The sequence below is a fragment of the Dryas octopetala genome, chromosome 5, assembly GCF_963921425.1.
Source record: "Dryas octopetala chromosome 5, drDryOcto1.1, whole genome shotgun sequence".
Lineage (NCBI taxonomy): Eukaryota > Viridiplantae > Streptophyta > Magnoliopsida > Rosales > Rosaceae > Dryas > Dryas octopetala.
The window spans coordinates 12,391,332-12,409,416 of NC_141370.1; the positions used below are offsets into that span (position 1 = coordinate 12,391,332).

The 18,085-nt window shown below is 38.1% G+C and overlaps 2 protein-coding genes across 8 annotated transcripts; one reads left to right on the top strand and one right to left on the bottom strand.

Annotated features, from left to right (window-relative positions):
- Window positions 1-223: 223 nt before the first annotated feature.
- LOC147284399 (putative inactive receptor kinase At5g67200) lies at window positions 224-3,635 on the top strand. Of its 2 annotated transcripts, XR_015122270.1 has the most exons (3): window positions 224-1,796; window positions 2,470-3,147; window positions 3,395-3,635. XR_015122270.1 is itself a non-coding variant. In XM_086243009.1 (2 exons), the coding sequence occupies exons 1-2, from the start codon at window positions 389-391 to the stop codon at window positions 3,030-3,032; spliced, it is 1,971 nt and encodes a 656-aa protein (XP_086099135.1). In that variant the 5' UTR covers window positions 224-388; the 3' UTR covers window positions 3,033-3,230. The 2 variants fall into 2 exon arrangements, 1 of the variants encoding a protein (XP_086099135.1); XM_086243009.1 differs by lacking the exon at window positions 3,395-3,635 and having other exon boundaries at window positions 2,470-3,230.
- A 498-nt stretch (window positions 3,636-4,133) lies between these two features.
- On the bottom strand, window positions 4,134-16,481 carry LOC147284400 (kinesin-like protein KIN-4A). Of its 6 annotated transcripts, none has more exons than XM_086243004.1 (27): window positions 16,257-16,481; window positions 15,866-15,988; window positions 14,379-14,525; window positions 14,133-14,282; window positions 13,518-13,771; window positions 12,760-12,947; window positions 12,549-12,673; window positions 12,388-12,424; window positions 11,998-12,089; window positions 11,747-11,857; window positions 11,528-11,641; window positions 10,897-10,990; window positions 10,602-10,735; window positions 9,672-9,770; window positions 9,477-9,590; window positions 9,284-9,400; window positions 9,096-9,176; window positions 8,229-8,300; window positions 7,835-7,928; window positions 7,733-7,764; window positions 7,278-7,375; window positions 7,095-7,193; window positions 6,711-6,932; window positions 5,763-5,925; window positions 5,318-5,473; window positions 4,926-5,235; window positions 4,134-4,576 (listed from the first exon to the last, which is right to left on the bottom strand). In XM_086243004.1, exons 1-26 carry the CDS (start codon window positions 16,257-16,259, stop codon window positions 5,023-5,025), a joined length of 3,132 nt encoding a protein of 1,043 aa, XP_086099130.1. In that variant the 5' UTR covers window positions 16,260-16,481; the 3' UTR covers window positions 4,134-4,576; window positions 4,926-5,022. The 6 variants fall into 6 exon arrangements, with proteins under 6 accessions (XP_086099130.1, XP_086099134.1, XP_086099133.1 ...); XM_086243008.1 differs by having other exon boundaries at window positions 4,134-4,569; window positions 10,602-10,712; window positions 10,895-10,990; XM_086243007.1 differs by having other exon boundaries at window positions 4,134-4,569; window positions 16,323-16,480.
- Between the last annotated feature and the right edge of the window lie 1,604 nt (window positions 16,482-18,085).

Sequence of the window (18,085 nt, forward strand, 5' to 3'; positions counted from 1 at the left end):
ATGCACCTTGACTTAAATGTTTTTTTAGATGGATTTCTTGTTAGGAACCTTACAATTTTGTAATTAGAAGTACTTCATCCTTTTGGTAATTTAGAAACAAATTATTAGTGAAATAGAAATAAAGAAGGTCCGCAAAATCACGCGCCAAAGAGGCAAAAAATCGTAGAAAAACAATGAAACAGTTCCCAACTGAAGGGACCAAAACCCGAAGATAAACAACAATATTCCCATTCCCCATCCCCCACCTTCACGTGACGTCTCAGAGACGACATAGACACAGAGCCAGCTGCTCCGCAACACAAACAGAGCCAGCTGCTTCACACTCCACACTCCAACCTCAAAAACCAAGCACACAAATGAAGTAGCCCACAAGACAAAACCACTCACCATGCCCATAACTTCCATACTCGTCTCACTTGTTCTCTTCCTCCTCATCGGCACCGCAGTCTCCGTGGCCCAATCCCAACCGTCCAGCGACGCCGTGGCCCTCCTCTCCTTCAAATCCGAAGCCGACCTGAACAACAAGCTCCTCTACGCCCTCAACGAGCCTTTCGACTACTGCCAATGGCAGGGCGTGAAGTGCGTCCAAGGCCGCGTGGTCCGCTTCGCTCTCCCAAGCTTCGCCCTCCGCGGCCTCTTCGCCCCCAACACCCTGACTCGCCTCGACCAGCTCCGAGTCCTCGCCCTCCCCAACAACTCGCTCTCCGGCCCCCTCCCTCACCTCTCCGCCCTCCTAAATCTCAAAACTCTCAATCTCAACCACAACTCCTTCTCCGGAACCTTCCCGCCTTCCATTTTTACCCTCCACCGCCTCCGCGCCCTCGATCTTTCCTACAACAACTTCACCGGTCGGCTTCCGGTTCAACTCAACGCTCTCGACCGCCTCAACTCTCTCCGCCTCGAGTTCAACCGCTTCAACGGCACCCTCCCGCCTTTCAACCAGTCCTTCCTCTCCGTCCTCAACGTTTCCTCCAACAACTTCACCGGACCTATTCCCGTCACCCCCACTCTCTCGCGCTTCCAGACGTCGTCGTTTCAGTTCAATCCCGGGCTCTGCGGGGAGATTCTGAACAAGGCCTGCAGCTCACACGCCCCGTTCTTCGAATCTCATAATACCAGCTCTCCGCAATCACAGCCGTTGGTGGAGAGCGCACAGTCACAGGGAGTGGTCCTGTCTCCGCCATCCCCGCAAAAGCACAAGAAAACCGGTCTCATTCTCGGGGTCTCGATTGGGGTCTCGCTGCTCATCGCCGCTCTCTTATGCCTCTTGGCAGTAGCCAGAACCCGAAAAACCAACGAAAGACCCCCAAAACCATCCGCATTGACCTCCATCGAAACCACCCACACGAATCCAAGAATCGAAACCCAAGGTGAAGACGAGAGGGAGGCACAAGAATATCCCAAACTAGTAAAGACGGTTGAAGTTGAAGAAGAAGAGGGTCGGCATGATCAGAGAGTGGTTCCGAAAAGCGGGAATTTGGTGTTTTGTTTCGGGGAGACCCAATTGTACAGCCTGGAGCAGCTGATGACAGCCTCGGCGGAGTTGCTGGGGAGAGGAAGCATCGGGACGACGTACAAGGCGGTGCTGGACAACCAGCTGATCGTGACGGTGAAGAGGCTGGACGCGAGTAAGACTGCGATTACGAGCAAGCAAGTGTTCGAGCAACATATGGATGCGGTGGGCGGGTTGCGCCACCCGTATTTGGTTCCGGTCAGAGCTTATTTTCAGGCCAAGGGGGAGAGGCTGGTGATCTATGATTACCAACCCAATGGGAGTCTCCTCAATCTCATTCACGGTAAGTGGTAAAACCGTAAAACCGTAAAACAGTAACTATATATGCAATGCAATGCAATGCATTGCTTTCTTGTTTTTTCTTTGTATTGGCATGTGGTTGTGTGGGAATATCATGTTCGTGGTACTGTGGTAGTGGCGTAGGTACTGGTCTTGCTTTCGGGTCTTTTAAGTGCGAACGTGTCCCAATGCCGACAATCACGGCTTGGCCTCTTGTGCTTTACGGTTCAAAGTTTGACCATGTAGATGATAAATTGCATGGGCCACGAATCATAGCGTTGCATACTACATGTAGAATTGTAGATAGTAAGTTGCATGGACCACTAGCCATAATGTTACATGTTATGTTACATTTAGGGGTGAACATGATCTGAATTGTTTGGATTTTGGCCTCAAACCGCACACCAGAACGGTTCAAATTCGATCAATTTTGGCCTTAAATAATCAAGTCATGGATCAATAATCATAATGTTACATGGATCGCATATGGGTGAGACCTATCTGTAAAGTGGTGGGTGTTGGTTGTTGTATTAGAGATTTGGTCCAAAATAATTTTATTGCATGATAAATATTTTTGAAATGTTACATTTGGTGAACTTATTTGCTTAATTACTGTGAGGAACAAAAGCAACAAAACTGAAATTATAGCTAACAACACTGCAATTATGTGTGAATAGGTTCTAGATCAACTAGAGCAAAGCCTCTTCACTGGACATCATGCTTGAAGATTGCTGAAGATGTAGCTCAAGGCCTTGCTTACATTCACCAAACATCAACGTTAATCCATGGCAATCTCAAGTCCTCCAATGTCCTCCTCGGAGGCGACTTCGAGGCCTGTCTAACAGACTATGGCCTTGCCCTCTTTGCAGACTCTCCTGCCAATGAAGATCCTGATTCTGCAGGCTATAGAGCTCCTGAGACCCGCAAGTCCAGTCGCCGGGGCACTTCCAAATCCGATGTCTACGCCTTTGGCATCCTCCTGCTGGAGCTTTTGACGGGCAAACACCCGTCCCAACATCCATTGCTCGTGCCCACGGACGTGCCCGATTGGGTCAGGGCAATGAGGGATGATGATGTTGGGGATGATAATCAACTTGGAATGCTCACTGAGGTTGCTTGTATATGTAGTTTGACATCTCCGGAACAGAGACCAGCAATGTGGCAAGTGTTGAAGCTGATACAGGAGATTAAAGAGAGTGTGATGACAGAGGATAATGCAAGCGTTGGTTTTTCAAAGTAGGGGTCTGAATTTTGCTTTATTGGATTCAAAGAAGGAAATCAAGGCAGGAGGCATGCAGTGTCAACTGTCAATACATGTATCTCCTCGAGGGTTTCCTGAGATAAAAGTTTACTAGGTTTGAACAGCTCATTTATAGGCCAAGCTTGAAGAATTCTTGTATAATGATCTATATAAATGCTTATGACGAAAATTCTTCAATGACAGCCCTCCGCATGATATGCGGATATTTTTGACCTTTCAGATGTTGATGGTTTACCTTTTCACCATTAGGGTATAGATTTTTGAATTAGATATGTTCGTATGCTATACAAACACTATACCAGAGAGGAACTCATGTTTATGTTTTGTATTTTTCTTTCTAGGACTTTTGGGAAAAAGGTCTTTGCTATTTAGTACACAACAATGTTGGTGCAATGTAGATGGTGTTACTGTCAGAGTGTCAGTGAAGATGCCAGTGTTGGTGGCTGGGTAGTGCCACTGCCAGCATAGATGGGAGTGATGGATGTCTTGTCAGGGACCATTGTAGGGTATCTCTGCATTACTTAATGAAGGCAGCTGTGATGGAGTGATAAGCTGAACTGTTTGACGATTCTTAAGAGTAAAATTTTCATGTGACTAGTAAACTTTTTGCAACGAGTCTCTATCTCTGATAAGTCAAGTAATGTGTTGGTATTCAATTACTATATAATTTGATTCCAATCTAATTACAGATTTTTGCAAACATCCATCAGTCCATCTATTTAATAATGGTATGCCTGCATAGGTTTTTTTTTTTTTTTTTTTTTAAATAAAACTTCTTACTCCATGGCTTTTAATATTAGTATATGAAATATTAATGGTTCATATATAGACCAATCACAACAGAAACATCAGGACTTGCCAACACTGAATTGATATGTTTAAGTATGAGGTTTGTTTAGGGCTACTGCACTTTAGCATTCATGTTGGTTTTTATTGTCAGGCAAGTAGAACTTGAAGAACAGGCAGGGCAAGGAGCAAAATGACCTCCTATTTACTTAAGACTATACCCTATAATAGTCTGCTGATAAAATATTTTGAAACTATCTGCCAAATATCTAGCCAAGTCCAACTTAATTCATCTGAGTAAAATTGTCATATCATAACAAAGAGAACATGGGTACAAATGGGAACTCTCCAACAAGAAATATTACATGTCATTGCCATTTTCTGCCAAACTTAGTTGGTATGAGTAAAAAAACACATTGGAATTGGGGGATGATATATACACACAAAACCTGGCAGAAAGAAGGTACTCTTTCATGTGACTAATGACAATGTACAAGAAGAAAATTATGAAACCAAATCACCATCATATGTTGGCAACATAAACCACCTATTTCTTGCATCAACATATATCTTCTTTCACCAGATACGACAGCACTCCAATTTTGCCCTCTTATGCAACAGAAAATTCATGCATAAGACTGCTAGCTCGACAGGTTGCTTTTCATGCAACCATGTTTAAGCTGGAAGACTGCGGAACATACCATTCTCCTCCTGCCAATTTACAACACACCTGCATCCTCCATGCAGGGAACAAACAATGTAAGTTTAATAATTTCATGCATGGAGTTATTCATGCAACTTGGGAAAGAAATAGCTAAACATTCTGTTTCTCTTTTATATCAAAATCTTTTTCACAAATTTAATCGAGTTCAAATAACACACATGAAATTAAATCTATTTATGATTCCTTAAATATTACTGATTTTACAGTATGAAATATGAAAAAATAACAACCTAAATCTTCAATCTTCCCTTACATTAGTCTTTTTTTTAATCATTGATGGTTTAATCAAATATGGATTTATCTCTCTCTTATGATGATAAAAAAGTGTGGGCAAACGTTGGAAACAACAGAAGAACAATTACCTGCAGTTACTGTTATTTTCACCAAGCGATATGTTGGATCATGTATGGCAGTCAGATGTATGTACAACATAAAAGGAAGCGAATGAAAATGAAGTTATCACATCATATCTATCTGAGCCCGTGGGCGAGGCCTCGGCCTAATTATTGTCTCATCGCTGTGCTTGATCCATTCTGAGAGTTTCCAAGGCTTCTGCCACTTCCATTTAAACTGTAGCAGCCACTGATGATGACTTCTCTTCCACCTCCAAAGTTTCCCAGCTTGCCCCACTGTTGCTAGTTTCTTCATAGACAATTGCCCAATTGGTACCATCTGCACCCACGATGATGTCTATTTTCTTAATCAAGGAGGAGAATCACAATACCAAGACACACCATGAAAGCAAGAGAATTACCTTTCGTGTCTGGTTCACAAATGCTGCTGACTCCTGAACTGAGCCACTAACTATTCCAGGTGTGAATTTGAGTTGCTTTGGTGCTGGAAGTGACTTTGGAGACAAAGGACCACTCGTATCATCCACAAAGTGCTTTAATGAAGTGCGTGAATCCCCCTGTTGATTTCCATTTAAGTAGAAGCAGGAATAATCCAAAACTTGTAGACAGTTTTATAAAAAGAAAAAAAAAGACAAAATAGTATGGAGTTTATAAAAGATCAGTAGATCACTAAATATTACTTTGATCAGATATTAGGAAGTTGAGTTTTAAACTAAACATTTGAAGCTTTGCTGATCTGCACTGGTCTATATAATCTAGGGTTTCCAAATTGATTGTCCAAGCAAAGGACGAGAAGAAGTTATAATACAAAAATTAAGAACCGACATGTTTAGCAGGTGGTCTCACCGAAACTGGTGTACTCAAGGCAACAGCAATAGCTTGTTCGGTCACTTTTTGTTCCTTCACAAGCTCCTTCCTCTGTACTTCACTTTTTCGAAGCAGAGTTACAAGCTCATTCAGTTGATCTTGCATGTCCTTAATTTCCATGTTCTTCTCCCACAACTGGCACCTGTTGACACAAAGCTACAAGTATTAAACTCCAAAAAGCATTATAATCACAATTCTTGACTATTCATTTTTTATTTTTCTTATTTGATTGACTATTCATTTGTTATTTTTCTTATTTGGTGTTGCAAAGAGGTAATATTTACTCGACAAAAATTAGTCTAAAAAAAAAAACCACTGAAACTATAGAAGAACATTGGGGATCAAAGCGAGACAAGTTCCTCTGATTTGAGAGGAATATGTTAAATATTTGGTTTTCCTATACATTTTTGAAAAAAAATAATAATTAAATGGCTCGGGAGCTTGGAAATAAGTACATCAACCTTCCAGCCAGAAAAACACCAAACAGACAGAATAAGGGCAAGTGTAGGACTCATTCTCTGGCTAAAGGCACAAGAAATGGTCATCTTACAGTAAAACAAGGGGAAGGACTACAAACCCTTAAAACATGTGACCAAACATCATATACCATGTATTATATTATAAATGAGTTCATGGATCATCAGAATAAATTTTTTCATTATCTATCACCAATCTAAACCATGGCTGTTACCAGCTAATCTAAACCCTGGATATTAAAATGGATGATATCCCAGATTGTCAATGGAACACAACAGCAGTGAGATCAGGTGGGAGGATGAAACATTTTATGGAAGTCATGAGATAAAGTCTCTCCCCAATTATTTTTCACCCATTACCAAAGCATAAATTAAAAGGGAAATTAAATTCAAGAATGCAAGGTAGCTTCAAAAGTTAATTTATCAGATTCTATGGAGGTTGTATAAGCACCTTGCTTCTGCCGTGCCATTAAATATATATTGAAGCAAGGTCTTAGCGTCCCCCATTGAACGCAATTGGTTCCAACGTCCACGACCACTTAAGCTTCGCTCCCTTTCTTCTGCCTCTGACAGTTGTGAAGCCATCACCATGAGAGCATTTGAAGACATGCTCAGCATGTTCTCAAGTGAAGCTATTCTTGCCATTCTTGCATCCAGTGACATGGATAACACTCTGATTGATTGGGAAGACAAAAAATGTTACAAATGGAGATCACATCATAATTACAAAAGACAATTGTATTGTATATCAGTCATGCATTTATACATAATTGTTTGTTTACATGTGCATATATGTATTTTTGTATGCCTACATAAATGCTTTCAGTAGACATACCTGGAATTTCCACTCTTTCCTCTTTGGGTAATCTGTCCTTCTGAAGAAATCTGATCTGCTTGTTTAAATAAGGCCAACTCTTTTGCCAGTGCGGCTCGTCTGAAATATAATTCTCATTAATGCCAGTCTAAGCATATTACTTGCACAATATAAAGAAAGCATAAGCAAAACAGGAATACATACACTTGCTTTTGCTTCTCATATTCAAATCGAACTTCATACACATGCACCATGACATCCAGCTCATGATCAAGCCAGCGTTGTAAAGATCTTTCATTGCTCTGGAGACGCAACTCATAATGAAATTTTGATACGAACTTATGGCAGAGATAACATTAAGGTCACTACACAAATCACCTTTAGGTGTTTGCATGGTGGGTTCAAAAGAAACTCAAGCTAAACAATCTATTAATACAAACCAACCAGCCATCCTAATAATAATAAGCATATCTTTGGTTATACATAAACTTCTTTCCAGATATGAAAAGGGCTGACAAAACCTTCATCATGAAAAGGCCGTTCTGAGTCTAACCTGATCCCAACCAATCTATAAACATGTTTTTGAGTTTACAGACAGATGTTTCAAATATTAAATTTAAACATCGCATTATGATGAAAAGCGAAGTACAGATCTTTACCTGGCTAGCTTGAGTATGTCCATTGGAGTTAACTGAAAGAGACAACACTAAATTAGGAAATGACATTATCTAATGAAAGTACCTCCAGAAAAGAAAAATTACCTGAGTTATCACGTAAAGCAGATTTGCGAGCTTCCAACAATTTCTTAAGCCGCTTGGTAGCAGTTGCCGCCTCTTCTGTCTTTCTTTGAAGAACCTGCAAGAATGATTAAAATGATTGGAGAGATTCGGAATAGATCTTATCAATGAGAAAAGGTCATTTACCCCGTACTCCACATGTAACATAAATCTTGTCTCAAAGCCTATTAAAATCAATTTATCCAAGCTTAATGTAACCATTCATCTCCACATGGCTTCTTTGCTCTTTATAGCCATAACATTCTTTAAAGTTGACTAACTTATAAAATGTGGTGCATGCAGACATATATGCATAGAGTTTAAGGGAAGAGAGAGAAAAGTCAACTGTTAGAATGCATTTCCAAATATAAATATTTACCATTTTCTGGCGCTGATTCAAAGATGCAAGTTTATGCCGTTCATACTCATTTTTCCTTCCCTCCTTCTTTAGCTGCTTGAGAGATAATCATATTCAAAATTCCAAAACAATAAATAATCCAAGAATATAAAGAAATAACGTTAAGAAGTAATTCCAAGCACAATTAACATAAAATAGCCTTTATAACCATCATGAATTTGAGAGGAAAACAGACCAGCAAAAATAGTAGGGTATCACGGTCCAGGGTGTCATTTACTAAATTGGCCAAAAGAAACTAAGATTGTCATTTCTGAAGCAGGTTTTAGCATAAAGAAAAACCACAAGATCACAGGGCCAACATTTTGCATGCAACTGCAAAATTTTAAGAGTACTTAGAAACATTAAAAAAGGAGTAACAAGATACGAAATGATAGATGCAGCCCAGTAGAAACCAAACTGTCCAAAGCACATGGTACACAACAAAATGATACCAAAAAGAAAGCATTGTTGCAATTCATATTTACAACAAGATTTGATGGCTTCAAGACAGAGATTTATAAACAGTACGTTAAGTTTAGAAATATTGAAATGTCTTCATATTCTGTGTCAACTCTCTCAAACATAATAAGACATCTCTGATGTAATGGGAATGTCATAACATAAACTTCTGATTGCCCACACTGCATGCAATAACCATTTTCTCTAAACTTAACCCCTTCCCTGAAAAAGTCAATGATATCCAGTTGCTTGAGGTCTCCAATATCCAGTTTGCAATATATTACATTTGATATCAATGAAACACCACAATATTTTCTGGGAATCCACCAATTGTCGTGAACTTGGAGGTATTAGAGATGACCAGACTATTTTTTATGGAAAGTAAAGCACCTGTAGCAATTCTTTCTCACGAGAGGCCTTCCATTGTCGAAATTGTTCTGCTTCTTGTTTTATTCTATGCTGCAACTGAACCTGCAGATGAAGAACCAGCAGGCAACAAAGATCGAGAAGTTATAAGATATTAAACAACTTATATTATTGTTTAGAGAGCTTCATGAAGTACAAAAATGAGAACCAACCTTCTGAGTTTTGATATATTGTATTTCAGCTTGCAGCCGCTTTGCCGCTTCATCACTTTTTTGTTTTTCCTTTAAAAGTTGGACCTGGTTTTCTTGTTTCTTCTTAAGATCTAAAATCTGAAGTTCATACAGAAAACATCCAATCATCAGCACAATTATAGAACAGTGACATTTAAATACTTCATAACATCACCTGTGTTTCGAGCAATTTTAATTTTTGTGCATGCCCATCTTGCATTTTTTGTCCTTTTCCGTCAGAATTAGAAGCAAGGCTCTCAACTTCAGTCAACAAATGGTCTCTCTCTTGCTGTGATTGTTACGAACATCAGCCATAGAATAAGATTTTAACAGCATATTAAACCATCAAATCAAATATGTTCAAGTTTACCTGCACGATTCTTTTCTCTTCCTCAAGTTCCATGATTTTCTTTCCAAAGTGATGCTTCAGTGCCTCAGTGTCAATCCCTCCAAAAAGTTTCATCTCAGACTGCAAAAAGGGGGAACCTATGATTTAGGGGGAGAGGGAAAGTTACTGTCCCAGAGAAAACCTTTCATTGCTAGAAGACTAAAACATGTCAGAAAGATTAACGAAGGTTGACTGCACACTGATTGACAGCTCAGTTGATTCAAAAATAAACAAGGTACTGGAAGTGAAAATGACTTCACATAGCCACCAAATTAAATTTTCTTGGAGATTGTCAGGCAAGTTTACTGAAAATTTTACTTGTGAATCACCATACAGTAATTATGATTAAAAATAGAACTTGGAGAAGCAAGCTCTAAGAAATGTCAAAAAAAAAAATCTCATTTTGAAAATGCATCCCAAAAAATTTTCTTTTCTTTTCTGGCAAGTATTCCCGAGTGATATATTCATTATGTCCTTTTCTGATATAAGAAATATTAGCAAAATTACTATCATAACAAGTACAGTAATTTTCATATTTTGGAATTGAAAATTTAGAAAACTAGTATGTTATGATGAAAATCCTATACAAAATCAAACTTTATTTGGTCATATACATATGCACATAGAAGTATTCTCTAATAACTAAGGTCTTTAAATAAGGTCCTTAAATGAGGACATGTTTTCAACCATTAGATCAGTTGTGAATGGTTGCAGTGTATATACTGTATTTCGATCTTCCATATGATCTAACAGCTAAGAAACATATCCTCATTTAAGGAGCTTAATTAAAGACCTTATTAGAATATCTCTCTTTATATATGTGTGTGTGTGGATATATTAGCTGGATTACATTTTTCTTCAAGCTAAATTACAGAGCTAATTTACATATGGAACCATAAATGAAAGTAAAACCTCTTTTTGCTCCAAACGTTTGTTCAACTCAAACAACTCCATATCCATAGTATTTTGCAAAATTTGGTGCTCCCATTCTTTTTTTACTTCATCAATGTCCCTAGAATCTTCATCAATGTCCCTAGAATCTTCACCTGAAAAATTTGCCCAAAATGTAAAGGACCAAACTAGTGAGTCAAAGCATGAGTTATGTACCAAAATAAACCCCTGATAAATTGAGCCCAACCAAAACATGGCCAGTTAACATCGTTCTTCTAAACTGGTCCAAATCATAAAACCAAAATGAGTGGTTTACCTGACGTAATTTCACCAATTTGATAGTCAGATGAGTCCATACTCTGGAAGCCCCTCTTAAGTCCATCATTTTTTGTAAAACAAACATCGCCTTCCTGAGATATGGAAAACTATCATGAAGATCTTGCCGGCAATTATATCGTAAATTGGTATACAAAATTGAATATGATGTCAAATTACAACCATAATATGCTAAGGACAACAGTTTCCAGTTACATAAGTAAAAGATACATTAAAGTGAAAACATCCAACCCAAAACCAATAGAGAAAGGGTGAAGAAGCTCAGGATTTTATATGTTGAGATGTAAATCTTATAATGGCCCGATGTAAAATTTTTATATTCTCAACACGCCTCTTTACATGTGGTTCGATTGAACCAAACACTTCTTATATTGGGTGTCGTGGAGCACGAGTGGTTACATTGAGCCTAACATGTGGATGAATTGTCGGCTCTGATAACATGTTAGAGTTGAAGCATCTAACTTAAAACCACGTGACAATAGGTAGAGAAACCCATGATTTTATAATATTGAGATGTAAGGCTCAATTCTCAAATACCAAATGTGAGATTTTATTCTCAAGAAGAAAAACATTGCTTATCAAAGACAAACAGTAAAATTTCGTTTACATACTTGTGCATCTGTTTCACACTGCTGCACAACAGCAGTTCTGCTGCGGTATTCATGAAGTTCTCGACAAAGAGCCTCATTGGTAGCCTCAAGCCAAGCAATCCTTTCCTTAAGAATCTGTACAATCAATTTTACACAACCAAATAGTTATCCGTTGGAGCTCCTCCACCAGAATAAACAACTAATTTAAAATCAATAAAATTTCTATTTTAGGCTAAATACCTGCACTTCAACCATTGGAGTTCCTCCACCCCGACCACATAGCTCTGCCTGCAATAATTTTAGCTTCTCTTGCATCTTTTGCATCTCATTGGATATTACATCTCTATTAACCTGTACCACAAAATGAGAACGTCTCATGTTGGTCCAAAATTCATGGAATATGAGACCAGATCAACTCTCCCCATCAACTAACAGTGTGAAGGAAATTATAGCAAATCTAGTCATAAAAAAAAGTCATCTGACAAGCTTACAATAGGCTTGTTCTGGATATTGCGAGCACGATTTGCATATTTAAGAGTGTTAAGACTTTCCTCAGCATTAATATCAGCAGGACTGATGCAAGCTGGAAGAATAGACAATTCACCAAAGTAAGAGAAGCATGAAAGGCCTCCAACTTCAATCAAAGAGGAATCCAATTCAAGACTAAGAAAATCTAGTTCAGGAGTTTAAAAAAAAATGAAGCAATATTATCTCTCCCACCAGGAAATTTTATGTCCGTATTGGAACAAACAGAATAATGGGAATAAAAGCTCTCAGTTAGTGAAATTTTTTGGCGAGGGAAATACAAATATATTTGACACTATATCACTAGTGGCCTTGGACCAAAGCACTCAGCAATGTAACAATCTCGTACAGATTACCTATCATGACAGTTTTGCTGTTTCCACCAAGTGAATCCTGTCAAAATGCACAAATGAACCCAGATCAGAACTTGTCAAAAAGAGAAGAGAAAAAAAAGAAACCAAATCAGAACAGGGAGATAACTCAGACATAAGGCACAAAGCATTTATGTTTATCTAACCTGCAAGAGTCGAGTGAGTTTACTGTCTCTGTAAGGAACATGCATGCCCTCTTTCCGCTTTTTCTCATCCCCCAATGCACTGATGACATTACCAAGTGCAAGAAGTCCCTTGTTAATATGTATACCTGCTCAATAAGTAAATATTTACAAGTTCCATTATTTTATGATTAAAAGGCACAGTAGGATTACATTCCTAAGCAGTTTGACCAACCTTCTTTCAGACGAAGACCATCAGAACCTGTTCTTTTAGCTCGCTCAGATCCAGCAAGATCTACCAAATGGAGCTTTGCACAAAAATACTCTTCACCCATATCCTCATCTGGAGTGTCATTCCCAGGAAAAACTGAATGGATTTTTCGCATCTGTTCTAATGTGATTGTGAAGATGGCATGTGACCGACTAGTTCCAACATGCAAATGGGAATTATATGCCATTAGATTATATTCACTCTTAAACTGTAACAATGACAACCTTTTCTAGCACTTGGATTTATTACCTTTTTTTTTTTTTTGTCTGAAGGGATTTAGACTTCACTATACATTCTTGCAAACGAAACTCTTTATCATCAAAATATATAAATTCAACAGGACTATATCAATATTTCACAGACCGAAGATAACTACAGAGAACCATTTTTCTCACTTTTCTTTATAAAACTTGATCTTTCACAATATTCATAGTCTTCATTGATGCTGGTAAAATTTGAAAAGTAAAGATGGCATTGGATTTGAAATTATAATAAATATAATTCAATAGCATCAGCATTAATGATAGAGAGAAGTTCCCTCTCTAACAATGCAACATCTCTGACCACTACGTTACATAGACCTCAACCAACACTTCACAATGCATTGATTGGTGCAGATTGATGCCCCAGAATCCAAAATTATCCGTGAATAAAATGACCTTATAAGTCAGAAAAAAGTAATTTTACAAGCCAGAAGAGAAAATTTGAAATTCAGGGTTTACCTAGATTGGTTGTTCATATTTGTACTCCCTGTTGCTCTGTTTAATGATCCTTGATCCAGGCAAGCAGCCATTTCTTGTAATGAACTAACAGAAACTTCATTCAATCCTGCTAGTGTTATGGCTCCATTTGATGTTTCACGAATTTGTATTGGATGCCTTCCAGGGGCATAAACTTTCGCAGCATGTCCATTTGCAGTCTCCAATTTGCTCATAGATACGGAATCCAACAAGTCCCTCACTTCTTCCTTCAGAATCTGGAAATTCAAACCCTTTCTAACTTTTGTATGGAAATAAAAATTGGAGAGAAAGTGGTCTATGGAAAGAAATAGATAACATGGTCATTATAGAAAAAACTTGCCAATACTATCACTGTTTTGAGTTGGACCCCTCTCCAAAAGGTCCCCTTTCAAGTTTCAAGTTCCCCCCTTCAAACAATAGGAACATTTGAATATTTTGGGACCTATCATCTGATTTGTCATATTTATACTACAGACGATTAAGATTGTTGACAAAATTTTTTAATTTCTTTCTTTCTTCTTTTTTTGGTCTTTGCATATGTTTTGAAACTTTCTTGGAACACATGACGGAGGACATATCTGACAAGTAGGAATGTACCTCAATAAAGGAAACTTGCAATTGGAACTCTGTTTGATGCTTCAATATTTCAATCTTGTTGAACAATGCATTCATAACTTGAGGAATCAGCCCTGTTTGGCAACCATCCCCAGATCCAGTTCCCATGGTATATGTCTTTCCAGATCCTGTCTGCAGTATATGTATATGTCAACTATTAAAATAAAGGAAACCGCATGCAAGATCTTGTGCAACCATAAAACTTATATTGTACAGGATAGACATTACCTGACCGTAAGCAAGTACAGTAGCATTGTATCCTTGGAATAAACCATCAATAAGTGGAGAAATGCACTCTCCAAACATAGCAGATGATGGAGCTCCACCGCTTCCGTAGACATGATCAAATGTAAACGAATGTGTGCCAATTTGTATCTGCACCATGGTCAACAAAGATCATACTCTCAGCAACTAAGACAGCAAGTAATTGCAAACACAAAAGGTTTGCACAAAATAGTAACCTAAAATAAAGTAAAATAACAGAAGTGTGCAATAAAGTTTCCTTTTTTCCCTCATACTATGAGCATATATTTTGAAGGACTTTAGCAAAATGAGGTATAGGAAGCATTTTAAATCATGCCCGTACTCCTGAGTGCTCCATACTATCATGGTGGTATGTCTTGAATTTTACCTGTTGGAGGGACCTTATGTATGTAGATCATGTGTTAAGTGGATATGCAAAGAGTCTTGGGCAAACCCATCCCGGCTGAAATATAGGATCTTCTTGGGTATTAAAGCCGGTTTATGAGGGTCCTTTGTTTAGGGATATGAAGGCAATTTGATAGTATCCCATTTTAGGTGTAAGTAAGGAGACTGACATTGTGTGTGTGCATGAGAGAGAGCGAGAGAGAGAGAGAGAGAGGCATGGGTTTGATTATGTGTGATTTTTGTGTTAATTCTTCTATGCTTTTTGAATCTTGATTAAAGATCTGCCTGCAATATATATTTCATGGACTCAGCTGCACATCTTATAAGATCATTAAATCACCATTGCCAACAAAGAAACTTTTCATTCCAACTTCCACTGTGTTGCTTAACATGGTGTAAACAATAGATATATGGTTTCTTTGGTTGTAAATTAAAAAGGAGGAATAATTTGTTACATTAGGCATCCAATTTAAACCCCTTGCACATGTTTAAAGCTTCAAACTGCATGGCCAAAGAAAAAAGCTTCAAACTTCAATTTGTCACCTTCTATTTCTTAACTTTCCCATATCGAGATCACCAAAAAAACACACTACAGAACACAAAATATCAAAAAGTGTTCACGAATATGACTAACCTTAGATTGAGGGAATGACAGCTGAACTAACAGAATACCATTCACACCGACCAAATGAGAAGCTAGTACTCAGTTTTTAAAATTTATATCACACAACCGCAGAGCCATGTTACCAAATGTCAGATTGTAAAAACCAAAATAGTTAACCCCAATGAAGCAACCAAGTTAATGGTAATATTTGTCTGAATAAGTAACAAAATCAAAGGACAGAATGGCTTATTTTAAGCTTTAAGCCTAGCACATAAAAGGGAACTAATAAATCAAACACAAAATCACTAAACTCCATTGGTTAAACAGAGACACGATCTGGAAACATCAGTAACTCATTAATTTTCAGCTCAAAATCAAAACTAAGATATCCAAATTCCAAACATAGTAATATACTTGAAGCTCAAGAATCCCAGTTCCTTATTAGACACAAAACGCAAAGTACCTGAGGCTTTCCGGGTATAACAGTAACACACTCCTTACATCCTTGAAGGCGTTCGTCACCAATAAGGGGTCGAATGTGAAGCGCTACCTTGACACAGCAATTCTCTGATGCTTCCATTAATAACTATCACAAAAGAGACTTAATTGAAAAAAGAAAAAAAGGGCCAAAAGAAAAGGATGAACAAATAGATGGGTATAAAGAAAAGAACCAATATTGTCAGAATCTTAATCTCATTTTCTGATCAGTTGGGGTTAGGATGAAGAAAATGATATAACAACAAGAGAGAGAGATTTAGGATAGTGGGTTTTCAACAGACAGAGAGAGAGAGAGAGTGGTGGTTGGAAAAATGGGGAGGGCGGGGTTTGAGAGTGGTTTGAAAAGTAGAGAGTACCATAAGGCAAGAGAGACAGAGATAACTGCAACGACAACAACAACGAAGAATGCTTTGTACGCTTACGTTGCTGTCATTTCTTTTGCTTGTTCTTGACTGCTCACTCACTCACTCACTCACTCACTGAGTGACCCAAGAGACACAGATTAAGCAAGGCCATGCCGGTGGTGGTGTTGTTGGGATGGAAGACTTTGCTTTGCTTTGCTTGCTGTGCCTAGATTTTTGTTTCCCAAAATGCCCTCCTGAAGCTCTAAGCCAACCTCCAGTCTTCAACCGTACACTTGTTTTGGAGGTATTTCCAACTGTCGAAACAAGTTGTAATACATACATGGTTTTCATGGAAACGATAAAAGAAAAATACATAAAAACCTTGAAAGTTGAAACAAGTATTTTATATTTGAAAGAGAAACATGAAAAGGAGGAAAGAAATGTGGCTCAAACAAAAAGAAAAAGACAGAAAAATAAATGTGGCTCCTCTCTGTTGCCAAAGTGTAATGGCCTTGCTCTCGATAAATTATTGTCTAAATTTTTCAAAGATGTTATAGGGTATGAAGCTATGAAATTCAACAGTTTGTTCTGTTAGATAACTGTTTTATTTTTTGTTCTATAACTGTTTTATTTTTTCTTAATTGAATAGAAAGAGGAAATATGAATACAAAAAAGAGGAGAAAAATAAGATTAGTGAATAAAAAATGAAGTAAAGCTTTTTTATGGTAGATAGAATTAATTAATAGGAAGTTAAGAACCCACATAATCATTTATAAATTTGTGCTCATTGTTATGGTAATCTTTTATTGGTGATTGATTCTCATTACAATAATATTAAGAAATTACATAGGTGGATCACACCTTTATTAAATGGGTAATTTAATTCAATGACTCTTTTTAATATGCAATAAGCTTTTTTTGACCATTCCATCCCAAATAAGCTTTTTTGACCCTTTTACATTTATTCGAACCAAAATACCCTTCATATATCATATTTATACTGCACATTCGACAGCGTACTAGACCATAAATTTGATCAATTGCTTCTCTTCTTCTTGTGACCTCGCATTCAACAACTAGACCATTCGACCATCTGTTTCTCCTCTTCCGGCGACGATGGTACAGTAATGACGGCCGCAGCTGATCAAAAAATGAAGAAGAAGATAAAGGTTGAAGAAGACGAGGAAGAGCAAGAAGAGGTTGCTCAAGTTCAAGGGGGTTCTAGATTTTCGAATCTGGACTACAATCTTGTTTCATGGCAAAACAACTCACCACCATCCCAGCAAATTCAACCCACCACCATCCTCCACCTCCCCCATCGACCTCTATCTATCTATCTCTCTCTCTCTCTCTCTCTCTCTCTCTTTCCCCTTCCCTCCCAACCCACTTAGAGCAAACACCCATATCTGGGAAGAGAGAGAGGCACCACACCGCCAAATCCCACCTCAAACAACAATTGCTAGAGCTCTGCCTTGCCTCAAGTTTGATTGGACTGGCGGGAAAGAGAGAGGAGATGATGGGTCGCTGGCTGGTGAGGGAGGTGGGGCCGGCAAGTGGAGAAGGGAGAGTTTAGGTGGTGGTCCGACAAGTAGCTACTACTGGAACACGATTGTCGGAGTTTCGAAGGAGAAAAAGGTGGAGGAGAAACATATGGTGGAATTTATGGTCTAAGTGTCAAATTTTTGGTCTCATATGATATATAAGGAGTCTTTTGGTCCGAACAAATGTAAAATGGTCAAAAAAGTTTATTTGGGAAGGAATGATCAAAAAAGCTTATTGTATATTAAAAAGGGTTATTGAATTAAATTGCCCTTATTAAATAGATAATACATAGATGAATA

What these genes read in the sequence shown, in the direction of transcription:
- LOC147284399 (XM_086243009.1), top strand. Translation starts at nt 389, where the DNA reads ATGCCCATAACTTCCATACTCGTCTCACTTGTTCTCTTCCTCCTCATC. An exon ending in TCTCCTCAATCTCATTCACG is followed by an intron (nt 1,797 to 2,469) that starts GTAAGTGGTAAA and finishes ATGTGTGAATAG; the next exon opens with GTTCTAGATCAACTAGAGCA.
- LOC147284400 (XM_086243004.1), bottom strand. An exon ending in AACTCACTCGACTCTTGCAG is followed by an intron (nt 12,425 to 12,548) that starts GTTAGATAAACA and finishes GCATTTTGACAG; the next exon opens with GATTCACTTGGTGGAAACAG. An exon ending in CCTTGAGTACACCAGTTTCG is followed by an intron (nt 5,474 to 5,762) that starts GTGAGACCACCT and finishes GGAAATCAACAG; the next exon opens with GGGGATTCACGCACTTCATT.